This window comes from Camellia sinensis, chromosome 11, assembly GCF_055761805.1.
Source record: "Camellia sinensis isolate YWXY chromosome 11, ASM5576180v1, whole genome shotgun sequence".
Lineage (NCBI taxonomy): Eukaryota > Viridiplantae > Streptophyta > Magnoliopsida > Ericales > Theaceae > Camellia > Camellia sinensis.
The window spans coordinates 165,880,487-165,908,425 of NC_138971.1; the positions used below are offsets into that span (position 1 = coordinate 165,880,487).

At 34.2% G+C, this 27,939-nt stretch overlaps 2 protein-coding genes and 1 long non-coding RNA gene across 3 annotated transcripts; 1 reads left to right on the plus strand and 2 right to left on the minus strand.

The window, feature by feature from the left end:
- Positions 1-226: 226 nt before the first annotated feature.
- LOC145803333 (uncharacterized) lies at positions 227-2,195 on the minus strand. The gene is made up of 2 exons (XR_014345435.1): positions 1,945-2,195; positions 227-575 (listed from the first exon to the last, which is right to left on the minus strand). It is a non-coding gene; the product is annotated as an uncharacterized LOC145803333 (long non-coding RNA).
- Positions 2,196-14,538: 12,343 nt separating this feature from the next.
- LOC114273374 (Double Clp-N motif protein) lies at positions 14,539-19,760 on the plus strand. Its single transcript, XM_028215140.2, has 5 exons — positions 14,539-14,822; positions 14,949-14,987; positions 15,117-15,226; positions 16,361-16,540; positions 19,382-19,760. Exons 1-5 carry the CDS (start codon positions 14,581-14,583, stop codon positions 19,537-19,539), a joined length of 729 nt encoding a protein of 242 aa, XP_028070941.2. The 5' UTR covers positions 14,539-14,580; the 3' UTR covers positions 19,540-19,760.
- A 5-nt stretch (positions 19,761-19,765) lies between these two features.
- LOC114273373 (protein DETOXIFICATION 56) lies at positions 19,766-21,543 on the minus strand. Its single transcript, XM_028215139.2, has one exon. It carries the CDS (start codon positions 21,482-21,484, stop codon positions 20,006-20,008), a length of 1,479 nt encoding a protein of 492 aa, XP_028070940.2. The 5' UTR covers positions 21,485-21,543; the 3' UTR covers positions 19,766-20,005.
- Between the last annotated feature and the right edge of the window lie 6,396 nt (positions 21,544-27,939).

Below are 27,939 nucleotides of genomic sequence, written 5' to 3' on the forward strand. Positions count from 1 at the left end.
ATAGAAACCTATTTTTTAAAACCTGTATATCATGACTTTCAACCTGTGTGTACACTTCTCATTCAAAGCATCATTAATAATGCTATATTAGTGTATCAATGGTTCTCATTCAAGCCAACAGATTTCAGAATCTATAAACATTGATATCCAAATCATTATTCAGCCTTATGTCATGGCTAACATATCCAATGCTTCCAAAATACAAAATATAAAACAAAATAACATAGAAAATAAAGATAGTAGGCAATATTGATTACCAAATAGAACATATAAAATAAAATACAAAAGAAGTACTGATTACATTCATAACATTGTCCAAAACGTAACAACTGATTCATTTACACGATAAAGTAAAAAAATACACAAAATACAATGACATAAGTCATTGCCTTCAAAATCTTCTCCAGCCTTTGAAGCCTTCTATCATGCTCATCAGGCCTTCTCCTCAGATCATTAATTTCTTCTGTTCTTGAATCTGTCTAAGGTCCAGCGTTGGCATGGATTGTGGAGGTAATGTCGTCGTCATCATCATCATCTGCGAACCACCTGAAGTAATTGCAGTGTTCATTCGCAGTCTACAATGGACAAGAATCAGTTAATCAATAAAGAACAAATGAAATTTGTAAAAAGTAACAGATTCATTTATATAACAGGTACTTACATATTTTCTTGGGCAAACAAAATAGACACGCCCTTCATTTCCATTCTCATTGGTTCGTACAATACGCATGGAAGTTGTTCTTCCACAATTACAAAACCTTGGCTTTAATCTTAAGTTCGTATTATTAGTAGAAGATGAAGCCATTTTTTTATTTGCATAAAAAATACCAACAGATTCAACTACCGATTAGTAGAAGATGAAGTTCTTCATATTTTTTTTATCTCTCAAGCTGTTTTACCTATTAGTAGAAGATGATTCATCTATACTCTACTGTAAATAAGAAAGAAAGCAAACAAACACTAGGAATCCTGTAAATAAGAATCAGATTATGATGCCAAACTCTTCTTTGTATTACTCAATAGTGATTCTTGGTCTTTCATGTTTCGCCTTTCCAGCAGTCTTAGGGCTTTGGAAATTCAAAATGATTCGCTACACTGTGCAGCACAGCTGTAACTCAGCAACAACCAAAGTTTACACCATTTCCTCAATATTTTTCTATGCAATCTGAATTGATTAGGCTAAAACAATTTATTTTTCACTTGCATTTCCAAAACACTCAAAAAGATGGATTCCTAGTGTTTGCCTATTCCTAGTGTTAATGGCTGTTAACCTGTGTTCTTAACAGCCATTAACATCTGGTGCACCTATGTTCTTAACAGGTTTCTGAAATTCACTCAACATACACAGGTTGCTGAATTTAAATTACAGGTATAAAGGCAGGTATAAAGCCACACTTAAATCAAAAAATTGAGAAGTCATATACATGTATAAAGGAAAATCCCAGGTATAAAGGCAAATCCCAGGTATAAATTGAGAAGTCATTTAAATTTCAATTTTTCAAAATACACAGTGTTCAGTGTGCAGAATGTGAACACAGAGTTCATTCTTGATCATAGGTATAAAGGCAAATCCCAGGTATAAATTGAGAAGTCATTTAAATCTCAATTTTTCAACATACATAGTGTTCAGTGTGCAGAATGTGAACACAGAGTTCATTCTTGATCACAGGTATAAAGGCAAATCCCAGGTATAAATTGAGAAACCATTTAAATTTCAATTTTTCAATATACACAGTGTTCAGTGTGCAGAATGTGAACACAGAGTTCATTCTTTATCACAGGTATAAAGGCAAATCCTAAACCCTAACATATCACAAATTAAAGCCAAATCCCAAACCCTAACACAAATAGCAAACAAAATCCAATTCCAAACACTCTCAATCAACTAATTTCTACAAAAATTGAAACAAAACGTAAACCCTAACTTTGTGATTTCAGGTTTACCTCAAAAAGCAAAACGTAAACGCAGGCTCCCGTTCGTCCTCCGTCGTGGTTCGTCGTCCTCCGTCCTCCGTCGTGGTTCGTCTGCCTATGCCGTCGTTCGTCCATCGTCTCGTGAGAGAGGCGAGAGTGAGAGAGAGGTTTGTTAAGAGTGAGAGAGGTGAGAGAGGCGAGAGTGAACTGCTAAAGCGGAGAGGCGAAGAGATCCAGAGGAGAGAGAAATTTAAAGTTTCGAGCCATTCGAGCCCGAAACATTCGAGCTACGGATCATTTTCGTTAAAATACATCGGGAAAATTATAAAAATAAATTTTAGACTATGTTTGGTGGAGTTCTGGAACGTTAGTTTCGGAGCTTAATTTGAACATAATATTTATTTACGATTTTCAAAAATTAATTTCACACTCACTTTTGAAAACGCGGTCGAACGCAAGAAAATTTGGACTAACCAGTCGACCGGAGCAGTGTAATTTTTTTTCTGTAATTGACACATGTTAATTTTTATATATTCAATAAAAAATATTTTCTGATTTTTTTAAAATTTTTTATGAGCTTTAATAGAATTTTGAGTTGTGTGTTTGGTTATGAGTTGTAAGTTTTTGTATTAAATATCAAATGCCACATCAAAAATTTCTCACTCAATTAAAAACTCTTTTCAAAACTCATTCACCAAACAAATTTTTCACACTCAAATCATAATTCCAAAACTCATAAACTCAAAATACAACTATATTCTCAAATCATATTTAAAAAACTCTAACAAACGCAACCTTAAGGTTTCGCGTGTTTTGTAATGTAAACTCCATGTTTTTAATTTTGACAATTAAAACCTTGGAGTTTATTATGTGTTACAATGTAAGCCCCCGTCCATCTTCATTTCATATAGTAACAGAAAAAGCCATTTTTGACACCAAAACCAACTCAAAACGACGTCGTTTTTTATTAACCCTATATAAAAGGCTCCAAATCTTTAACTTCATCGATTAGGGCTGAAATTTGCCCCAAATACAAAACTTTGCTTATCTTCTCGTCGTCTTCTTCACTTAACTCTGTTCTCTTTCTCTAGTCTTTTTCCACCTTATACTTTCTTTTTGTCTCTCTGTCTCTCTCTGCAAATCCATTTCTAACCTATACATACACACACATTTAGGAATGACAATGGGCCAGGATGGGGTCGGGAATGACAGTCCCTGTCCTTGATCTTCGAAGGTAAAAAAATCCCCGTCCCCTCCCCCAATCCTCGGCAGGGAACCTATCACCTCACCGTCTCCGCTCCCTAACGGGGATCGGATTTCCCCAACCCTGAAAAATCCCCGACAGATCTATTCAACACACACACACAAGAACAACAATTATCAACTTAAAAAAAAGAGTTATTTGTTTATCAACAACAAATTTGTTTATTATTAACAGTCTCTTAACAGAAGAAAAACTTTAATTTTTGTGAAATATCCTTGTTTCAAAACTTGAACCCAAAATAAGAGAGCTATTCTCTCATGGAAGAACAATACCTACCAACCTAAAATTGTCAATATTAATAAAGAGTAAGTTGTCTAAAGATTGTAGAAAGCTCTAAAATTCTAGTGTGTATGCTACTGAAGATGGGTTATCAAGAACACATATTGCATACAATACATGATAAGAAAATGGACACACACAGAGAGAGAGAGAGAGAGAGAGAGAGAAAGAGAGAGAGAGAGAGATGGGTTCACGATTTGTTTAGATCAGTGGCAACGGAGGGCTTTACGAACCACAGTTCAGGATCTGTTTAGCGGTCAGTAATAGTGGTGGATCTGGATGATGATAATGATAAGAAGTGAAGCAAAGAGAAATACAGTTATTTGCTTAGATCGACGACGGAGGTAGGATTTCTCTGCGGCGGCGTTGCCAGAGTTTGTCAATGATGATGGTGTGGTGAAGCCCTAATCCTCCAACAATGGCGATGGAGTCGAAGCCATCTGGTGCATGGCTAGAATTGATGCGAGTGACAAGCTCTATAGACAGCGCTGAACTCTATATATTACACCGGAGCAAATGTGAAGACGATGGTGAGGTGAACCATGAGAGAGAGAGAGAGAGAGAGAGAGAGAGACTTGGTTTGAAACTGAAAGAGAAGTAAGATGAGAGTTTGGTTTATATATATATAGAAGGGGTAAACTAGTAATTTCACTTCGGGGACAAACGGGGCCGGGGATGGGCTGGGACACTTATCCCTATCTCTGGCTTGAAACTGGTCAGGGATTGATTTTTGAATACTATCCCCACCCTGTTGGGGATATTTTTCGGGAAAAAATCACTCAAATCGAGGTCAGGAGATTGGGTCTCCATCGCGCCGAGTTCAAATTGTCATCCCTACACACATTACATATATATATATATATATATTCACTTTTCGTTCACCACTATTCCAAGATTTTCCGACGTTGCAACCGTCGGAACCACCCACCGACCTCCCCCCTACATAACCCACATCCCCATTTCAACCTCATCCCACCCGTTCTCGTTGGAGCCCTCACCATCGCCTGTCTCTTCTTCCTCGCTATACTCTACTGGAAACTCTTTCGGGAAAACATTGCTTCAATAGATAAAAAAGAGAGACCCAACGGTGAATGGATTTCCACGTCGAGCTCGGTAAAAGCTGGTGGTGGTGGAACAATGAAAGGTAATGTGAAAATAGAACAAAAGAAGATTAAGAAGAAAAGAGGGCTAAAAAATCAATCAAAGAAGAAAGAGGGGGTTCGGATCCAAGAGCGGGGGAATAGCGGATTGCCTTTGACCTTCGCGATCTGAGACAGACCTTCGAACCTCTTTGCTTGATCTCTACCGAAGCTTTCATAGTAGGAAAGTTAATAATGATAAACAATCGATTTTAGAGATGAACGATGAGTCCAATCGATTTCAAAAAGGAACGATTGGGAGTCTGATCGATTTTAGAGAAAAACGACGGTGCCAGAGGAGTTGACGACGAAGAGTTGCAGATCTTTGATAGTAGAGGTCAAGGCGGCGATGAAGGATTTGTGAATTTGTGAGAGAGAGAAGAGAGAGAGAGAGAGAGAGAGAGAGAGAGGGGTGATGGGGCATCTGGAGGTCAACAAACGGCGCAAAGGTCGGCGAACGGACGGAGGTCCACGATGGGGCATCTGGAGGTCGGCGATCGTTCATCTTGGAAGAAAGAGAGAGAGAGAGAAAGAGAGAGAGAACTGATAGAAAAAAAGAAGGTAATTTATAAATAAAATAATTATAATAATTATGGATGAATGAAAAAGTGACATGCGTATCAAATAAGTGTAAAAAGTTAACAAAAATAAACGAAAATAGACGGAGGGTCAATTTTGGGACACAGTTAAAAATTCGGGATTTAAATTGTTAAAATTAAAATATTGGGGTTTAATGTGAAAAACACGTTAAACCCTGGTTTTTTTTTTTTTTTTTTGTAATTTCCCAATATATATATATATATATATGGGTAAATTACAAATACACCTCTTGAGGTTTGATTAAAATATGAATTTTTTCACGTGATTTTGAAAATTACATTTCACCCTCTAAGGTTTCTATTTTCATAACAAATCGCCCCTTTAATTATTAATATTTATAAAAATTTTAAGATTTGTACTTTTTTTTTTAATTTTTAAATTTTACTAATGTAAAATTTGTGCCATTTTTTTATTAAGTTTATGAGGAGCTTAATTTTAATTTTTAATAATATTATATATTTAGATATTTTATTAAATTTTAGTTAATTATTAATGTGCAGTTCAAATTTATTTATTTTATATGAATTCTATAATACACCAATTGAATCTCTATCATACTTCTTCATTGGCCTATATGGGTTGGGTTTGGGTTGAGTTTGATGTGATATATTAGAGAGATGATGTGATTTAAATAAGATGATGTGACTTAAATAAGATAGTGACTTTTTAATTTTTTGTATTATTTAATTTATGTCAAACCAATCCTAAATTTGTTGTGCTTGTATTTTTAGTGTTTTTAACTTTTAATTAGATCACATATGCAAATAAATAAATAAATAAAAATTTCTATTCATGCCACACCATCATTCCTAAGTAACTAACACTATTTTGTTAGTTAAAAATAAATAAAACCATGAAATGGACCCACATCCCCATTAAAGTGAAAAAATATTTCAAGTTTGATATGATTAGATTTTAAGATGAAAATTAAAATATAAGATGATTATACGGGTGCTTCCGACTTCATTTATGTGTAAAATGAAGCGTAAAAATGAGTTATAAATGGGCTAAAAATTGTTTAGATTTAGTTTGACATGAATAATTTCATTTTTTCATGCATATACATTATTTATCAAATTAAATTCTAGTTAAGTTTCAAATATTAATGAAGTACAAAATATGTTTAAATTTAATTTATTTGCCTAACAAACTCATTTCAATCAAGTCCAAAATGAATGAGCTATGACTAATTTGACAAAAACAAGGGGGATTCTATTTGCATCTAAAAAATCATTAAATGTCTTAAATTTCTCAATACATTTTATTAAATTATTTAAATACACCTTATATTTTTTTCCTAAATTACTCTTCAAGGTATACCGAAATAATAAACAAATCAAAAACCCAAATTACACTACTTTGAAAAATCTTTTAAAAAATTCTTAAACAGATTTCTCATTACATATTCCTTTTATTTACACACAGAGAATGATGGCACCGGCAAAGAAAAACCACGAAACACATGCCTCTCTTCATCTCTATCTTCTCATTCTCTTCCAATACGATAATATTAATATAATAATATCAAATAAATATATATACACATTCATAGATATGATATATAGATTATTTAAATCATTGTTGTTTTGATGATTTTTTTCAAAAATAACCCCATTAATGACCTATGCATATAAAATCAATCTTGTACATGATCGCCACATTTGAATACACGAAGCAAGGGTGTGTAGAGAAGAAAAAAGGCAAGAGAGAGAAAGAACAAAGAAAACCAGAGGCATGAAAATATTTACAAGATTGGCTTCATGAGAAATTAAGAGACTTTCAATGAAAATACAATGGCACATATTGTGTTTTTGTTTTCTTTGTAAGTAGTAACACAATAACAAACAATGATACTGATGATAATGATGAATTTTGATGGAATGGATTAAGATTTTGGATGAGAAGAAGATAAAATAATTAAAACTTAGGAAAGAAAAAAAATACATATATAAGTTGTTTGTTATACTATGAGAAATGTATATATATATATATATATATTTATTTTAGAATTTAATGCATATTCTTCTTATTAATAAATTTATATTAAGATATAATCAAAATTAAAATTTTAAAATTTTATATCGACATGTTAAATTATTATTTGAATACACATAGAATCACCCAAACAAGAGTTAGGATTAACTAGGTTGGGTCGGTCGTAACATTGGCACCCAAGCTTGCTCATGATAGCCCAATGGGATTTGTTTTTTTGTTGGGCCAACTTAGGGAAAGAACCTTAGGCCGAAACGAGCTAGTCCGCCCAACGAGACAAGATTCAAAGCTTATTTTTTTATTTTTTAATATTTTCTTAATTTTCTCTCGGATTTGTAGGTTGGACCGCCACTCATGAGCCACACTAGCTTGGGACAATATTTAACACTTGAGCCTTGGCCTTGTTTTGACAACTAAAATGTCGTCGTCGTTGTTGTTTTTTTTTTTTAGTTATATTATTATTTTTTTTTACACATTTTTCAAATAAAATAAAAAAGTTAAAAAAATTAACTTCAACCTACTTTCTAAAACAAATCTTAATCCTTTGATAGTAAATGATACACATCTCTTATGAAAATAAATAATTATTTAATGATCTTGAAATATTATTTCACACACCTTAATATTAGACAACCGTTATAAGAAGGATGTCTAAGACTCATAAGTTTACAATCACTTGGTTTGCATAAATGGATATATAGATATGCGACCGTTTTGGCCATTTGAGCCACTTTTGAGCCACAAAATTTGAGTTACGACACATTTTCCATAGATATGTGTTAGACTATTTTTAATGATTATTCAAAATTGTCCGTTTGGGAATTTATTTTTTTAGTCAAAAAGTCAAAAAGTTATCATTTTAGCCAAAAAGCCAACAACTCATATTAAAAAATTAAAAATTCTCTTTTCTCTCTACTTTTTGCACATCTTTTCGTAATTAGCCAAAAAGTCATTCCAAACATATAAATTTTTTTTTACCTACTTTTTTAGCCAAATAGCCAAAAAGTTACTAAATTAGTCTGTTCCCAAACGAGGCCTAAATTTAAATTTGATAAAAAAAAAATTTTTCCTACTCTAACGGTTTCATCAAATACGTATCAAATTTATGATTTCACTTTTTTTTTTTTTATCAAACTGAGAATCAATGTATTTTTTTATCAAATCACTATTTATTATCGTTGGATTTTCACCTCTAGACGTCCTCCCGAAAGTAAAAATTTATGAAAAAATTATATTGACCGATCAATCGGTCGATCATCTATCCGGTCGTTTATCTAGTTGACCGATAGTGCAATAAAATTATAAAATCTTCCATTAAAATACTTGATATCAAAAAAAAAAAAAATTATTAGGAGGTACAAATTGAAGCATGCTGATCAGGTCAGGAACTGAAAAAGTGAAATAAATATTTACAGTTGTCAATTGAAATGAGTAAATGTTAAAGTGACCCATTAAAAGCAACGGGTACTGTGTCTAAGGGGTTGTTTGGGGTGTCTAAATAAATGTATTTTTTTATTTTTTATGAAATATGGGATGGATATGGGTTGGGTTTGAAGTGATGTGATAAAGAGGTGATGTGACTTAAATAAGATGATCTGACTCAAACAGAATAGTGACTTTTTGAATTTTTTTAAGAATGTCAAACTAGGCCTAAGACTCTAAGGTACTTGCCCTATCTTTGCTTGTCCCCAACTTTGTCAGCACAGAGCCCTTCAATTTATTGTTGGATCTTTTTAGCCAATTGCCGTCAATGTCTTCTGGGTGAAAACATGAATTTGCTCTCACAACATTCTCCCAAATTATCTTTAAGACTCCGCTTGGAAAGAGTTAGATTAGGTTTTTTTTTTTTTTTTTTTTTTTTGATTATTTTAGTCATAAAAAATAAAATAGATTATTTTAATCACAAAAAATAAAATATTACATCCAATTCATAATCATTACACTCTTCTCTTAAAAAAAAAAAGTTAAAAAAGTTAAAAAGTTAAAAAGTCATTTCCAAACTAAACATTTTAATCTAGACTAAAATAGTCAAAAAAATCAAAAAGTTAAAAAACTAACCTACTTTCCAAACCAACCCTAAAATAAAAAATAAAAATTGCCCAATAATCAGACCTCCTATGTCAGACAGATGTGTTATAGAGATCTAAATAATCACTAGTAATCAATGTTGTTGAAATTTAGATCTTTTGTTAGATCAGTAAGAAGATATTGTGAATCAAATTAAGTGCGCTTTTCGGAAGTGAATTTTTTTGTAAATTTTTTTAGTTATAAGATATTATTAGAAATTTTTTTTTATGTTTATGAAGATAGTTAAATTTTTTTATGATTGGATGTGATATTTGTGAGGAAAAAAGTGAAATGATTATGAAGTTTGATATGATATTTTGTTTGGATTAATTTTTTTTGATTTCATAACCGATTTATTTTTAGTGAAAAAAAACAAAAAAAAACCAAAACACAAACTTCCCAAACACTGCCCCGTTTGAAATTTTACATTTTGTAACAATATGGTGATGTATCATTTAATATTGTGAGAAGTCATCAATCCAATGATCTTATTGATGATCCTATACAATTCTACGTGATAACATGCTAATGATTTTATAGATCCTGCTTATGGTTATTCTATAATATTAATTTTACATCTCTTTATATTGTTTTAACAATTTAAAATCCTACGATGATTATTATGCTAGTGTTAGAAATGATTTTGGAAAAATAATTTTTTTTCTTAATTCTGGTTTATTTTTTAGGTGAGACCCATTCGTTAAAGTTGACGGGTCTAAGTGGTATTGCGTTCTATGCCGTGTTGTAATTTACGTAATATATTTGGTTATTCAAAACCATTATCAGGTGAATGGAAAATTAAAATCAAAGTGAGCTCTATGGAAATGAAATTTTTGGTAAAAATTCCTTAAGGTTTAAATTTAAGGGCTTGTTCCACATTAGTTTGGTGAGAAAACTTTTATGGGTTTCTAGGCTTGAGTTTGCAACTAGGGGAGGGTCACAAGGGGCACTTCAAATTTGTAGAAAGGAGAGGTTATGGGCTAGACCCATTGGATCCAAAAATAAATACGCCATCTGGTCGGGAGGGAGGGGACGGGTGCGTGGTTGAGATTAGGTTGGGCTCATCCGGCCCAATACTAATTCTTTTTGAGCTAAAAATATTTGAATTTAATTTTATTTTTTAGTAAAATAAAATCGGTCTTGATTGGAAAAAATTCAAATTTGTTTACACCTCTTCATAATTTCGATACAGGTTCCAAACAGATTTATATCTGTTTAAATTCTGTTCGCACAGATTCAAATATGTTTGAATTCAAAACCCAAACAGTGCCATATCTGTTGGATTCAAACCAAACAGGTCTTGTACCTGTTCAAACAGGTTTGGTACCTGTTTAATTCAAACCGAACAGCCACATTTCCATTTATAAATAGGTAGTCTCTCATTTGGATTTAGGATTCAATTTTTGTTCTTCTCTGCTGCCAATAATCTCTGCATTTTGCTGCATTAATTTTCTATGAGAAAAAGTGTGTACACAAAGTGTGTTCGTTGTGCGAATAATTTGTAGTGTTGCAATTATTCGTTATTAATTATTTTATCCTAAGAGATAGACGTCCGCAATCTGAAAGCACCATGGAGATGACGAATCTATCTTTAAGGACACAATATTAAACACTGGACTTGATCAAAAATTTGTTCGAAAAATTAATAAGGTAAGCGATTAATTTACTTTTCTGTTTTATTATTTTTTCTTTTTCTATTTTTGTTTCAGATTTTGATTTTGTTTTCGTAACAAAATAAAAATTTATTTTTATTTATTTATTTTATATTCTGATTTGATTTTTTTAATCAAACAATCTCTTTCATGTCTCTTATTTCTTTTATATTCTGTTTATTATTAAGTTCATAAATAAAATTTATTCATAATACAGTAAAGATTATCTAACAACTAGTAGCACCTAATGCTGTTGTTCAAATTTTGTGAAATAAAATGAGTTAGACCGCATCACAAGTTAACAAAAACTGATTTAGGATTTTGTCTTTCTGTTTTGAGTAGTATTTTTTAAGCTTAAAATATACGTTGACAAGTGATTGTGTTCCTATCACAATGCAATGTCTTTTTTGCGTCGCGTGTGTTATCTCCGCTTCTGTTATACATATCATTTTTCTTTTATTTTCTTTTACAAAAATGCTTCGGATCACCACTGGGGGTCGACCCCCAATGAGGTAGCGGGCGATGATTGGGCCAAAAAAAAACTATTTTTTTTTTTTTTTTTTTTTTGAGTTTCGACCAGTGGGGGCACGCCACCTCACTGGGGGTCTATAGCACCATTGTTTCTTTTATCTTTTTCTTAGGAGCACCACACAATGACAAGCATGGATAGAACAATTCTCACAAAATATTTCACACTTGTTTCCAACTTTCATCATCTAAATAAATTTTCCACATTTCAATGTTCAACTTTTATAGTTATGGCTAAATAGCTCCAACATTTTAACAAAAATAGTTTCTTATGGCCATGTTTGATTCACAAAATTAATAGTGAGATATTAATAATTCTATTAAATTAGTATGGTATTCATTATCCAATTGGATTAATTGGATAACTTATTCATTGGATTAATAATCTCACTCCTACCCCATTATTAATAATCTTAGGGTAAATTACATTTACCTCCCCTGAGGTTTCTGACAAATACAGGGACCTCCCCTGTAGTTTGAATAATTACAGTAACCTCCCCTACTTTACCTGACAATATCAAAATTCCCCCCTGCCGTCAAAAGTCACTAAACGGTGTTACTTTTTCCTTAGAAAATTACCTTATTGCCCTTCCCTTGAAAATATTAAAAAATGTTTTTGGATTGGAGGATAGGTTTGGAGTGTTTGGAACAGTATTTTTTGATTTATTTTTTTAAAATATTAAAAAATGTTTTAAAAAAAATATTTTTTATTTTAAATATGTAATTTTTATTTAAATATTTTATTTTATTTTGTAAATATTTTAATATTTTAGTTTTAATATTTTAAACTCAAAACACAATTTCACACTCAAATCGTAACCAAACACATAACTCAAAACTCAATTCAAAAATTATTTTCAAACCTCATAACCAAACATATAACTCGACACTCCATACTATTTTCAAAACTCTACATTCAAATCGTAACCAAACGCATAACAAAAAAATAAAATATTTATAAATATATTTATAAAATAAAATAAAATATTTAAAATAAAACTATATATTTAAAATAAAAATAAAAATTTTAAAAGTTTTTAATATTTAAAAAATATATTTAAAATATTAAAAAAAATACAACACATAGATGTATGAAATATAATGCACATTAAAATAAATAAATAAATATTTAAAATATAAAATATTTACCCTAAAAAAATAAATTCAAAAAATTTCAAAATTTATAACCAAACAAATTTTTTTTTTTTCAAAACTCATAACTCAAAATACGCTTCTACACTCAAATCATGATTTTAAAAATAATTTAAAAAAATAAAATAAACTTTTTTTGAATTTTTTTTTCTTTTAAAATAGAGTTTTTGAAAAAGTTTGGTTTTGGGTTTTGGAAAGAGTTTTGAGTTTTGAAAAAAGTTTTGAATTGAGTTTTAAGTTTGTGTTTGGTTATGAGTTTTGAAAATAATTTTTGAATTGAGTTTTGAATAATAAAAACATGTTCCGATTTTTTTTTTTTTAGAAACATGTTTGGTTCTCTTTTAGAATCACAATTCCAATTACAAATACAAATTTTCAAAAAAAATTTCAAAACTCATAGTGTTAACCAAATACACAATTCCAATTAGAAATTTTCAAAAATCTTTTCAAAACTCATAGAATCACAATTCAATTACAAATAATTTCTTGAATTTATTTTTTTAGGGTAAATATTTTATATTTTAAATATTTATTTATTTATTTTAATGTGCATTATATTTCATACATCTATGTGTTGTATTTTTTTAATATTTTAAATATATTTTTTAAATATTAAAAAATTTTAAAATTTTTATTTTTATTTTAAATATATAGTTTTATTTTAAATATTTTATTTTATTTTATAAATATATTTATAAATATTTTATTTTTTTGTTTTGCGTTTGGTTACGATTTGAATGTAGAGTTTTGAAAATAGTGTGGAGTGTCGAGTTATGTGTTTGGTTATGAGGTTTGAAAATAATTTTTGAATTGAGTTTTGAGTTATGTGTTTGGTTACGATTTGAGTGTGAAATTGTGTTTTGAGTTTAAAATATTAAAATATTTACAAAATAAAATAAAATATTTAAATAAAAATTACATATTTAAAATAAAAAATAATTTTTTTAAAAACATTTTTTAATATTTTAAAAAAATAAATCAAAAAATACTGTTTCAAACACTCCAAACCTATCCTCCAACCCAAAAACATTTTTTAATATTTTCAAGGGAAGGGCAATAAGGTAATTTTCTAAGGAAAAAGTAACACCGTTTAGTAATTTTTGACGGCAGGGGGGAATTTTGATATTGTCAGGTAAAGCAGGGGAGGTTACTGTAATTATTCAAACCACAGGGGAGGTCCCTGTATTTGTCAGAAACCTCAGGGGAGGCAAATGTAATTTACCCATTTTATAAATTTGTTAGATTAATTATCCATTAGATTAATAATCCTAAATCAAAATGTTAAAACAAACATATGATAATTGGGCCTACGGATTAATAATCCCAATCCCATACTCTAATCCATCCAATCAAACATGACCTATATATATATATATATATAGTTAGAACTTAGAACACCAAGTAATTTGTTTTGTTTGGGAATTTTTCATGTTACCCTATAAATGGCCTTTGTTTGGTTTAGTTTTTAAAATCTATTTTCATAAAAAATTTCTAAAAATTTAGAAGTTAATTTGAAAAAGAAAAAGAAAAACTCATTATTTACATATACTTTTTTTCTTTTGGGAAAAGTCTATTAAAAAAAAAAAAAAAAAACTTCTCAAAATCAAACCAAATAGAGTTATTTCCAAACCTCCAATTTACCACTTTGGGCTTGGAGCCTTGGAGGTTCATATAGTGTGCTGTCAATTGGGCTGGTTGGGCCCGTAATCACAGTCCAACTGGTTTGGTCTCAACCAATCCGACTTTTGTTTTGTTTTGCTTTGTTTTTTTTTTTTTTTTGGTTTTGTTTTTTTATAATTTTGGGCTACCGGGCTACACCATTTGCATCTAAATTGGAATTTTGGGTGCTCATTCAATATTTGCATTGGCCCAAGTGATCCATTAAGTAAAAAAGCCCAATCAAAATTTTGTCGGTATCAACGGCGTCGTTTCTATTTTTCTTTTACATCTTCTTCCTATCCAATATTTTCCATTTCACCACTTTCTCGGGAAAATGGCAGCTCACACACTTTCTCTCTCTACCCAAACAACGTCCACCGGAGCTTCCTATTCCCAACACAATTACAGACTACCCAACTCGTTTCCACCATCTCTAACTCAAATTCTCAGACCACAAAGCTTACAGAGTCCATGGCTGGGCACTGCAAAGCTCTTTTTTCAATCGTGCTCTCTCATAACCCCATTGTCAAAGCATCGACCCACCAATGCCACAGTCTTGTTCAGCCTCCCCACTGCGTAATCTCTCTCTCTCTCTCTCTCTCTATATATATATATATATATATATACACACTCACATGTACATATGTGTATTTGAGGATTATGCTATGGAGGAGTTGAGATTGTTATGATTTGTTATTGCAGTAAACCAGAGAGGGTTTCATCTACTGAGATCGTACCCAAGTGAGTTTTATTGGGATTTTGCTGAATGTTTTTGGGTTTTTATTGTTTTGTTGATTTTTGATTTGTGTGGGGGGTGGGTTTGTTTGTTTGGGATTTTGAGATAATTTGAGTTGGGGTGACTGAAATTAGATGGTCTTCAAAGGCTATAAAGTCATTTGCTATGGGTGAATTGGAAGCAAGAAAGTTGAAGTACCCCACTACTGGGACAGAAGCTCTTCTCATGGGGATCTTGATTGAGGGTTAGTCATTTGGGCCTTATAAATTTTCTCTTTCTTTCTATATACATGTTCATTTTTAAATTTTACTTTTTTAATGTGAATTGTGTTAGCTCAATACTATAAATGAATCTATTTGGAGACCCTTAATAAGGATAAGCCTGAAAATAGTGTATTTATTAAGTATACTAAATTACAAGTCTAAGAAAGAAGCATTGAATTACAATTATTCAATCCCGCTCGCCTATATAATTATTAAGAATCTGCGCATAATTAGCCAAAAGTTGTCTGAATGATATAATAATGTATGCTATGAGCTTCTGGATGGAGAGGATTAAGCACCACCTACCTTTTGGAAATTGAACAATGCACTCCATATCTGCTTTCATAGTCTTCTCCAAGTCATGATTTGTTTTTGGTTTCTAAAATCTCTTTTACTGTAATTTTTTGTTCTTTTGCAAGCACGTTGAACAAAAATATAAAAATAAAAATCTAGTCACTTTCGCTGAGCTTATAAAAGGCTTTCATTGGTTATAGATGGTTGTAAACTTGAATGAGTCCAAACTCCTCCAGGCATGGGCATTGGGGACTAAGCTTTGGAGTAAACCGTCCAACACTTTCCCTTTACAAGTTATTTCAGTACAGTAGGGACAAAATTAATGTACTTGTAAAAATGTAGGGATAAAATCCGCTAAATCATGAATATAAACAACATAGTACAACAGTTATGTTGTATACATGCTTCCAACATGCGGTTTGTACGATTCCTGGCAGATATACCCAACAAGTTTATATAACAAAGAAAGAAACACATTTCCTTCACTCAGATATAGCTACACATTCCAGTTTAAGAGCTGGAATTCCAGTTTTAGCAGCAACTGTAGAAACATCTGACCCTATGGTACTTGCATATAAGCTAATACCATATTTTCTAAATATATAATCTTCATTCCTGAACAAGCAAACAGTAGGAAATGGCATTGTATACCCAGATGTTGCATCTTAATTCACATGGCATAATTGTTTTAAGTAACAAATACATGTGATTGTTCACGTGGTTAAATCTTTTCTCTGTGTTTGGAAGCGGCAGAGTTACTATAGAGAATTCTTTAATAATGTGCAACCTTAGTTTCTACCTTCTGTTTCTTTTGCTGGCAGGAACTAATGTAGCTGCAAAGTTTTTGCTGGCAAATGGAATTTCAATTTTCAAAGTGCGTGAGGAAACTATGAAGTTACTTGGAAAAGGTGACATGTACTATTTCAGTCCTGAGCACCCTCCTTTAACCGAATCAGCTCAAAGGGCCCTTGATTGGGCTGTTGATGAAAAGCTAAAATCTGGTAAGTTTCAACTCAGTTTGCTGAACTTTTACTTTTTTTTTGTTTTTGTTTTTTTAGTTGGTCCATATAGTTTTTGTATGTTTCAATGCTTCTTGAGGGCTCATGCAACCACGTATTTAATGTCCCAAGGAATTCGTACACGGTCACTTTAGACGGCAACTTGAACATAGAATTTATTTCATATTCATATTCATTCACAGTAAAGGTCATGACATGACCCAATTCCCACCTGGAAGTAGTGTCCACTATGGCCCATTCGAATAGCTGGCCTTGTGGGTTTGTTCCCTTAGCCTCCCATCCAAAAGGCATCTCAACAATGAAGGTATCCTGTGCTGTCTTATAAGTACTTCCTAAACATCATCCGCAACTGATGTGGGATACCAACATCCCTACTTCGGCATAGGCATAACTCTGACTCTAATATCATGTTAGACGCGTGACCCAGCCCCCACTTGGAAGTATTGTCTGCTATGGCCCAACCTAATAGCTGGCCTTGTCACAAATTTGGCCCCTATGGCTGCAACCCAAAAGTCACCTCCATAATGGAGGTGTCCTACATCGTCCCTGCACATTGTTTGCAATCTAGGAAGCACAGATACAGATACGGGATACAGATACGATACGATACGATACGAAACGAATATGGCTACTATGACGCGGCAAAATTTGAAAAATTAGGATATGGGTACGGTGGGGATATATTCGTAAAAAATATTATTTTTATAATTTTTAGTAATGTAGCAGTGGTATGTATAAAAATAAAACCTAAGCAAAAGACAACTTGATAAAAAAGAAAGATTCCTATAAAGTTAAGAGTCTTCAAGGTTAATAGTTTCAACTTGTTTCCCTTCATCAGTGAATGTCACAGCTTCCATATCTATTTCATCAAGAGAAAGACTTGCAATTTCAAGTAAGTCTACACCCTTCAAAATTACTACGGATAATACGAAGAGATAAAGATAAATAAAATAAAATATATACATTTCAATATTAAAAAATATTACAATATTATTTTTTATTAATATAATAAGAATTTTTTTTATTTTATTTATGAAAATGGGATTAAAATATTATGTGAATTAAAATATTAAGAAAGTCTAATATAATTATGTAAAATTTATAAGATTTATTATATTTTCTTTAAATCTCATAAGAGGTCAATGTAATTCACCTAAACATAAATTATGATGGATTTAAAATGCCATCTCATACTATGTTACATGGACTCGGGTACGGGTGTCGGGTGCGGGTATGTATCTAGAGGTCGGACTCATCAAACCATAAATTTAAGGATACGCGGACTCGGCAAAAAAATGTCATATTTTTATATTTTTAATCTAATATGTGAGATAAAATGGTATTATATTTAACTTATAGTGTCAAAATGACATTTATAGCAATTATATAACAATATATACATATAATAATAGTGTTATATACAATTATATATGAAGTATCCGTTGAAAAGTATCCGACACATATCCCATACCCTTGTCCGAGTGTCGGGTGTCCGACACGGGTATTTGATTTAATTTGAAGAGTCCATGTAACATAGATCTCATATTTAAAATGTGTATTGATCATATTTAAAATTATAAATTCTACCATATACAAATTTATATTTTGTTCTTACAACACATAATGATCCTAAAGAAAAGAGACCATCCACAAGTCTTCTAAATATTGACAAAAATGTCTTCAGTGCCCTAAAAAAATGTGTAAAAAATTCTACAAAAAGGGAAGTTTGCATGCCGAGATGCCTTTTTCTTCACAAACACTTTAGATGATTGAGAGAGAGAGAGAGAGAGAGAGAGAGGAACCTTGATCGACGACGACGACTTGTTGCTATTCGCAAATCGCGATAGAGACGATAGAGACGACGACAACGACTTGCTTCTATTCGAGTTGTTGCTGCTTCGAGGTGAGTGAGCTAGGACTTGGTTGATTTTTTTTTTTTTTTGTTTTATTTTAGATTACTTTTGTTATTTTATACTTTGACTCCATTATAAGTTTTTAAAATTATTTTTTTGCCCCGTTGTATCCCGAAAGTATCCCAAGTGTATCACTGAAGTATCTTTGCGTATCCCAAACGTATCCGAAATTCAAAAAATAAAAAATAAAAAAAAATTAGGATACTTCTTTTCCGTGTCTGATACGTATCCCGCCGTATCGGACGCATATCCGTATCCGATACGTATCTAACACGTGTACCGGGGCCATTTCGGAGTATCCGTGCTTCATAGTCCGCAACTGTTCTGGGATGCCAACAACCTCTATCTTAGATGCTAAATAAAAGGGAGCCACCACCAGTTATGGCTGAATCATTTTAGATTTTCTTGAGGTAACTGTTTGAATTTTAGTCCAACATTTTGTAAGATGACTTGAACCTCAATATGGCCTATCCACAACGATGGCCATTTTCTGATGGAGTACAACGGAAAAATTCTATTTCTGTAGGATAGGAGTTGTGGATGGACTTAAATAATAGCTATCTGGACATTTTAGGAGAGGGGTGTTATATTTTATACCTTGGATTAGTTTATAAAAAAAAAGAAGAAGATTTTATACCTTGGATTATTGAAGATGCCTAAAATAGTTACTCGAGTGCATTTATTCACCTTTTAGTAAAAACTTACAAATTGAGAATGCTCTGCATTCGAGTAAATTTTATTTTATTTTTTTTTTTGAACATAGGCATTCGAGTAATTTACACCCCCCACAATTGTGCATTGCTAGGGAAACACCAAACTTGTTTTAAGTTTCTTGTTCTTTTATCCTTTCTTTCTTTAATAACTGCCATGCCAGAAACAAAACTCTTGTTATAATAAATATGAAATGCAGGTGAAAGTGGGGAAATTACGCCTACTCATCTGCTTCTTGGTGTGTGGTCTGAAAAGGAATCAGCTGGTCACAAAATAATGGCTGCACTTGGCTTCAACGAGGAGAAAGCCAAAGAGCTTGAGACTTTAATTTCTAAACGTGGCTCTCTCGAGGATTAAGCATATTTGATATTCAAATTCACCAATGTAGTAATTCTTCAACTCGAGATGGATTGAAGATTTTTTTATGGGCTTTTCACAGAGATTTTGATGGAATAGTGCATCCCTGAAAATCCTCAAATTGTTTACAAAAGTTTGTGTTCAATGAACACCAGATATTCAAGTGTAACAGTGACACGCGATTCTCTAATACTAATTTGATGGCATTTTGTGGAATCCAATTCAGTGTCTAAAATCTCCATTGATGAAACCTCATTTATTTTTTATTTTTATTTTTAAAATTTTACTTCGCTCCATTTAATCAAAACTAGATATAAATCATTGACACAATCTTTGCTCAAGAGAATGTATGATATATAGAGGTAGTGATGTTATACGAAAAAGGGTGAAAAAGATCCCTCCCATTCAAATTACCAGAAGGGCAGGCAGCTCGTCAAATTCTGAGTCCTCCACTGCCAACTCCTCATCAACTGACCACTTCCTTGTCGCCTCCATCTTCCTCGACAGTCTTCTCTTCCACATTGCCAGCAAGTATTTGAGCCTTTCTAGCTTCCTCAACCCAGTCAATCCTTGCAACAAACACCAACAACAGAACCAAGCACCCAACCATCCCAACCAAGAACCCTGCCAGTAGCCCACCCAGCCCAAGCCGGACCTTGAAAGCCAAAACTATACCCAAGGGCAAGGCTAGGAGGTAGAATCCTCCGAGACTGGCGGACATGGCCAACCATGGCCTGGCGGTTCCACGGACTATTCCTCCACACACTGTTACCGGAAAATTTACCACTTCCACCACAGCCATTAGCAACATCATGTCCTTCACACCTCTGATTATACCCTTATCATGGCTAAACAAAGGCCCCCACAGTCCTCTGGCTGCTACCATCACTGAGCCACCGATGAAGCCCAAAGCTATACTCACTGCCAAAGACACGTATGCGGATCGGTAAGCCAGCCCAGCCCGGTTCGCACCGAGCTCATTTGATACCCTAACAGAAGCGCAGGTTGCCAATGAGAGCATAACAGAGTAAACCAAGTAATCGAAGTTTAGTACTATGGCCAACACTCCTACTGCCTGTTTTGCATTCACAAACCGCCCAGTTAGCAAGACAAGAATTTCAAAGCACCACCACTCGAGGCATGTGGTGAGGCAGCAGGGTACGCAGAGCTTGAGCAGCGTGATCCAGTCATGAACACCTTGGTCCCACCACCCTCCTTCCTTCCACCTCCCTCCCTTTCCATTTTCAGCGATCACCACGTATGAAGCTAGAAAAATCATAACCATGAGGTCAGTTATCCAAACTGCCATTGAAACCCCCTCGAGACCCTTAGCTCTGGAAAGTAACAGATTGATTGGCACGTGAAAAGCCACAGCCAGACAAGAACTGATCATATTAGGCACAGTGATGCTCTGTGAGCTCAAGTAGGCCTTGAGAGGACACAAAAAAGAAGTTATCACCAAATCAGGGATGAGGTAGAGAAGGTATTTCTTTGCGACAATCACTATTTCTCTTTGTTGGCCGAAATGAATGAGGATTGTGTCAACATTGAGCCACAAAAGAGAGATAGGCAGAGTAGTGAGTAGTAACAAAAGGGTAGCCATTAAAAGGGTCTTGTGGAGGAGCTTGAAATTTTTAGCTCCGTAAGCTTGGCCACAAATGGGTTCCATGGCGCCAGAGAGGCCGTTTAGGACTGAGAAGCCGGTGACATTGGCAAAGGTGAACGCCAGTGTGCCACCGGCTAGTTGCAGGTCGCCAAGGCGGCCTTGAAAGGCGGTGGTGATGGCGAGCTTGGCGAACCACGTTACGTTCATGGCCATGAGAGGGAGGGTGATTCCGCGTTGCGTTTTGAGCTCGGAGAGGGTGGTGTGGATGAAGTTGAGAGGCCATTTCTGAGAGGTTTTCTCAACTGGGTTGTTTTCCAAACTCGGTGTTGTTTGAGACATTGTTGGATTGTGGATTGGTTTTGGCTTTGTTTTCTTATTTGAAAGATTAGCAAGTTGAGCACTACTGCCCCATGGCACTTTGTGGGTGTTTGGGAAGTGGTTATTTTAGAGGTTTATTGGCTATTTTAATAGACTATTTTAGTGTGTTTGGGAAGTTGAGCTAAATTTTTGGATTGATTGTTGTATTGGAAAATGTGTTTGAAATGATGTTTAAAATTGAAATGACAAATTTGTCCCTAACTTTATTTTTTTCAAAATAAATGTACAATGGCAAAATGGTTATTTAAGGCTCAGCCTACACTGTGTTGGTGACAGTGTAGGCTGTTCGTGCGGCCCAGCCCATTGCTTTTCTTTTTTGTCTTTTTCTTTTTTTTTTTCTTTTTTAAAAATCAATGGGTTAGGCAGCTACTGTTGAGGCTAAATGCTTTTTTTATACTTTCAGGCTAAAATTGCCTGTACTCCCAGTTCCCAAACACCGCCTTTGTATCAATCCTATTTTAATTTTTTTTTTTTTTTTGGCATGAATAACTTTTATTGTAAGGCCATACGTGTTTGGCGGATTAGATTAGATGAAATTATGAATGCGGTGGAATTGAGTGAAGAAATTAGTAAGGTGAGAGTATTAAGTTAGCGATGTAAGATAAAATGCGTTTGTTTGAGGAGTTGTGTGGTGGTGTTAGTTGGTTGGAATTAAATATATGAAATTACGTAAAAGCCTTTATTACATAAAAAGAGATTTTATTGTATTTGATAAATTGAGGATAAAATAGACATTTTGTTTCAATCCAAGTGGATTGGATTAACACTCCCATCTCCTCCATGAGAATGCTAATCCTATCCTAGGATTGGTACTCCCATGGAGACTCGTAGTTTCTTAATATGTAACACAACCAAACATGGATTTGGTGATCCACGGGATTATTAATCCAATGCCACTACTTAAGAGGCCAAATAAGCATGTTCTGAAGTATATGAAATAGACAATTCAAATCATCTATATGTATTCGAGTTGGGGCCCACAAGAGAATATATGAAGGGAAGCTCATTCCTGTAACGATTAATCTCTTATACTTTCGATCCTCACATGAGGCGTTTTTAAGGGAAAATTATAAGTTTCTTCACTTCTTTATTTACTCTATATTTTTTCGTACTGTTTCTCTCTCTTTATTGTATTTTCTAAACTTACCACCACCACTACTGACCATCCCTTCACCTGGTAGATTTAGAAAATACAGTACAAAGAGAAAATACTGAAAAATATTGAAGAAAATGCAAGAGAGAAAAAATTATGTTTTTTAAAAAATAAAAAAATGTATTATGTGGTGTCTACGTAACAATTTTCCTTAGACAATTTAGCACTAATTAACTAAAGAGTTCCATTATAACTAGATCAAAAAGTACAAAAAAAATTTATTAAAATTGAAAAATTAGAAATTAAAGTAAAATTTGATGTAAAAGTGCTATATTTTGGAAAGCTAGTAAAAAGCTAGATTTTAGCTTTTAATTCATTTTGAGTCACATCATCTCTCATATTTTTTACACACAAAAAAATAAAAAATCAAAAAATTATCTTTTAACTAACTTTTCAAATCATCTTAATTTATCTTAAAAACTTTGCGTTTCAAACTCATTTTTTCAATGAATAGCATCAAAATCTCACGTGAATAAGATTGATAATGTTTTTGAGTGCATGCGTTTCGTGAAGGAGTTTGTTTTCAAACAAGAACCAAAAGGTTGGCCTTTTGTAGCGGCCAATTAAGGAGAGAATGAGTGGAGTTGGCTTTTAGTTTTTGGGTAATTATTTAGTAATTTTAGAGTATAGATACATGATAATTTTTAATACTATAATTGGTGAAGAAAGTGGATATGTGAGGTATTTTGTTGGGTGATTGGGAACATGAGAGGTATATTGAATAATGATTAATTAAGGAATACGGGCACATAATATTTCGAAAATATTGAATAATTTTTCTTAGTTTTATGGTGCGTGATGAGAATGCAAGGTATGATTCAAAAAGTTTTTTTTTTTTCCTTTCTTTTCCAAAATTGACAAGCTTTTTTTTTTTTTGAATAAACAAGTAGCTTAGGAGGAATGAATAATAAAAAAACCAGATATAATTTGATTGTTGTAATGTTTAAAATATAACATCAATTTCTATAATTAGATTATAATCGAGTATAAAAATTTGATTATATAATTGAGTATAAATGAAAATCAAACAGTGCGATAAAATAATAGAAATAGATTGTCTTTATAACATTGCTTAAAAAGTAAATACGTAACATTGTGACAAAACCAATTAAATCAATTCAGTTGTTATTGTGGATGTTGATTTTTCACTACACAACTAAACGGGGAACTCAGTTGGAGAGTACTGACAGTATAGATTAAGCCCAACAACCTGTCACAGAAAGATAAGAGTCCGGCAGTGGTTTGTCTACCCGGGAGCATTCCGACGATCAAGTCAGTAATCAATATCTCACAAAGATAGCAAAGAGTACTCAAAACTCACTAGAAAAGAACTTATTGCTCACAGTATGTGTAGACGTCCCCTGAACGCCCCGGGAGGGTGAGTCCCGTTCCGTTCATTTGGGGTCACTACAGCTCGAACTCTCAAATCGTCACGGTTCTAAATCTGAACCAAAGAGTCTAAATCCGGCAAATCGTTTTGAGAAAACAGATTTTGAAAGAAGTGCCAAACATGGACTGCTTTGCCAGATACAGAGTCGCCACCTAAATGTTTTATATTGGGAAAATTTAGGAAACCCTGACTCGTTTGCCTAAGGCCACGTGTCCGTCATCACCAAAGTTGCCTCGGCTCGGGAACTTGGGTACGATTGGGGAAGGTCAATTCGTGAGCACCCCCGCTCGCCCGATCAAAGATCGGCCTCTACTAGCCATGATATTTAGTTTTGAAAACATTGCGTGTTCTTATTCCGGTTATTAGCCTAGATTTACTATGTGATGCGCGCAGCATACAAGTATAGACCGGGTCGCCTGAATTGGAACAAAACATTTCGTGTTTATTTTTTGAAAGATGGTTTGCTACTCGCAAGTAGGCTTAAAATGCAGATTTTGCCACCCTCGGGTGGGTTTAGAAAAGATGATTTTGCCACTATCTAGTGGGCTTAAACCTCACAGTTTGATGATTTGTTCCAATCCAAGTAACCCAACCTTCACGCACAGGCATTCAGACAGTTATATCACATAAGCACATAGCCTCATGGTAAGCATGCTATTCATGGCAGTCACTCACACGCATGCAAGGATGCTAAAGCATAAAACTTACCGAGTACTCCAAGCCAAAACAGAAACCAATTAGAAATCCATGCATGATCCTAATTATACAGAAATGCCTAATGCAATACATGCAAAAATGCAACTATAGCAGGCTCGGCTATTCTAAACATGGCATATGAAATGGTACAGCTAACATGTATTCAACTTGGAATTGAAAATACAAAGCAGTTAGTATGATGCGCCGAGCCCGATGCATGCAAAACAGATGAATGAATGCAAACATGCTATCATACTGTATGCTAATTGAGACATGCCCTAATCTAACCATTATAAGCGGGTAAATAAAAGGGAGAAAGACGTGGGGTTGAAAAACATACATCACACACACGCACACTTATTACAATATTGCCCTCGTGCGGAGGGTCCGAATAAATAATATACAGTCCCAAATGAATAAATAATACAGTCCCGAATAGATACAAAAATCCTAATTAATTTACAAATTAATCTAAGAAAGCTATAAACTGGCATGCAAGCTAGGGACTGCCTCGACTCTGATGAATGATGTATGTTTGGGCTACCTTGCGCGGAAATCCACTGGGATGCCCCAATTAGTCTTTGTTTTGCAATTATTCTTGGAAAGCACGCCAAGCTCCGGAAGACTGCTGATTCTTGATTTGCTACAACAGAGAGCAGGAAAGGAGCATGGCAATGTATTTTCACAAATGTATGCATGCCTCGATCCTCGTGCCACCAATCACGCATCTCGATGCACAATGGCCGAGGAGTCGATTTGCATTACTCAATATAGAATGAATGCACATGAAAACTCAACTAAAACCTAACTCCATCATGGATAATCCGGAGTGTCGGTGATTGGGAATTGAGACACGTTCCGTCACTCGGAGTACGAAACGTACCTCGTTTCCCGTGCCTGGGGTAATTCCTATCCCAAGCACAATGCAATATGCATGATATGCATGAAATGCAACTAAGATACAACCTAACATACACAATGCTATGAAATGGCATACACGATGCACGAGGTAACATGGCATACACAATGCGCTAACATACAACCTAGCATGCGCAATGCTATGAAATAAAATGGCATACACAATGCATAAATGGACTTACACTAACACAAGTGGACCTCAGCCACACTCGCATAAGAGGCCATTAGATGAAAATGAGACAACTCGAGATGCGTGCACGCATGCACGCAAACCGAAGACCAACCCTAAGGCACCAAATACCACTCTAACAAGACATGGCAAGGCATGAAATATGATATGAAAACATGCAAATTTCAGAAGCGAAATATGATGCAAAACAACCCCGAATCATGGAAACATGGCACCCGATGCGTGGAATGAGACCCGAAATGCAAAATTAGGCATACGCAATGACCTATAGCTATACAAAGCATGCATTATTTGATCATGAAGCATGAAGAAAGATTCAAGGCAGTCCCAAAACAAGCATATTTACAGTTTTAAGCAAGGCCAAACAATGAACACAAATGGGGCTAAGTTAGCATGCGAAAATGGCCCTAAATGTGAGATAAAGAAGCAAGTCACAGCTGCTGACCCCAAAAAAGAGAGGGCCCTTCAACAATGTTGAAGAGGGGCCCAAAGTATGACCTTTTACAGTTGGTGGCTGAGCCAAAAACAGTACAGAAGCATGCTCAAAATACTATGCAAAACAAGGCCAAAAAGAGAGCTATAACACAAAGTACCAAAAGGATGATTCAAACAGTAAAACACCCTTAATGAAACATGAATAGGGGGTTAAAATAAGACCATTTATAGTTCGGACCAGAGCCCAAAAACAGAAGCATAAGAGGCTAACAAATCATGCAAAAATGGAGCCAAAAGAGAGATACAAAGGCAAGTGGAAAATTGAAGCCTCAAACAGTGATGAGCCCTTCAACAATGTTTAAGAATGGCTCAAAATAAGCCACTTCAAAGTTTAGCTCGGAGCCCAAAAATGCTTAAAAACAGGGCTAACATATCATGCAAGAATAGGCCCTAAAAGAGAGGTAAAGAACAAAGGGGGAGAAAAAGACTTCAAACAGCAAAAAGTTCTGAATCAAATATGAAGATGACCTCAAAATATGATCTTTTTCAGTTTGGATCGAAGTCCAAAAATACTTGCAAGTAAAGCTAAACAATCATGCAAAAAAGTGCAAGTTTAAGGGAAATAGGGACTCACCCTTGAAGAACAACTTTCCAGCAGCTTTTAGTCCAAAAATCTGAGCTTTCAACCTCTTCAAATGTCCTCCAAGGTACTGAAATGAGTAATGGAGGTGATAGGCTAGGGGTTGTAGTGTAAAAATGGTCCAAGAACAAAGGGTTTTGGAGCTTGGAAGAGAGGGAGAGGGAGGTTGTGTGTATAATGCTTCAAACAATTTTTTTGTGACCTTCAAAACAGAGCTTGAGGGTCTGGTTTTATAGACACAAGAGGGTGGAAAAGAGGGGGAAAAATGGGGGGGAGGGGGGAGAAATGAAATTCAAATTTCCCCCCAAAATTGGCCTAAAAGGGAGATAAAGGGGGAAGTGATAGTAGAAGATCTCAAACCGAAGAGAGCCCTTCAACAAAGTTGAAGAGGGGGATCAAAATAAGACACTTTGTAGTTTATGACAAGCCACGAAAATAAATACAAGTATGCCTAAACTATCATGCAAGAAAAGGCCTAAAAGAGGGGTAAAGAAGCAAGTGGCAGTAGGAGATCTCAAACAGCAAAAGGTCCTTAATCAAACATGAAAAGGACCTCAAAATATGACTAACTCAAGTTCGGGTCGGAGCCCAAAAATGCAGAATGAAGGTTCGGGAGCCAAAACACGCAGTTCGGGGCCCCGAAAGTGGGCTGTTAGGCACCGGAAGTGGTGTCCGACCACGAAGTTGGTCTCTCGGACCGCAGTGTCCCTCAAAAGAGAGTAAATAAGATGCATGCCAAAAACTGGAGCAAACGGAGGTGGTTAAGCGATCCCGAACCGAGGCACACGGCCAACGGCTCTGAAAAACCAGAAACCGGACTCCAAACGGGCAAAACGGCCTACGACCACGAAATGTAGCCTACGGCCACTGAGAGATGATCTACGAGACCTCTCCCTCCCTTCGGGAAGAGAAAACAGAGAAAACGGAGCCTGATTCGCAAACCGAGGCAAAGCACAAAAGAGTCCGGAAGTCCGGAGGCAAGGTTCGCAGCCGA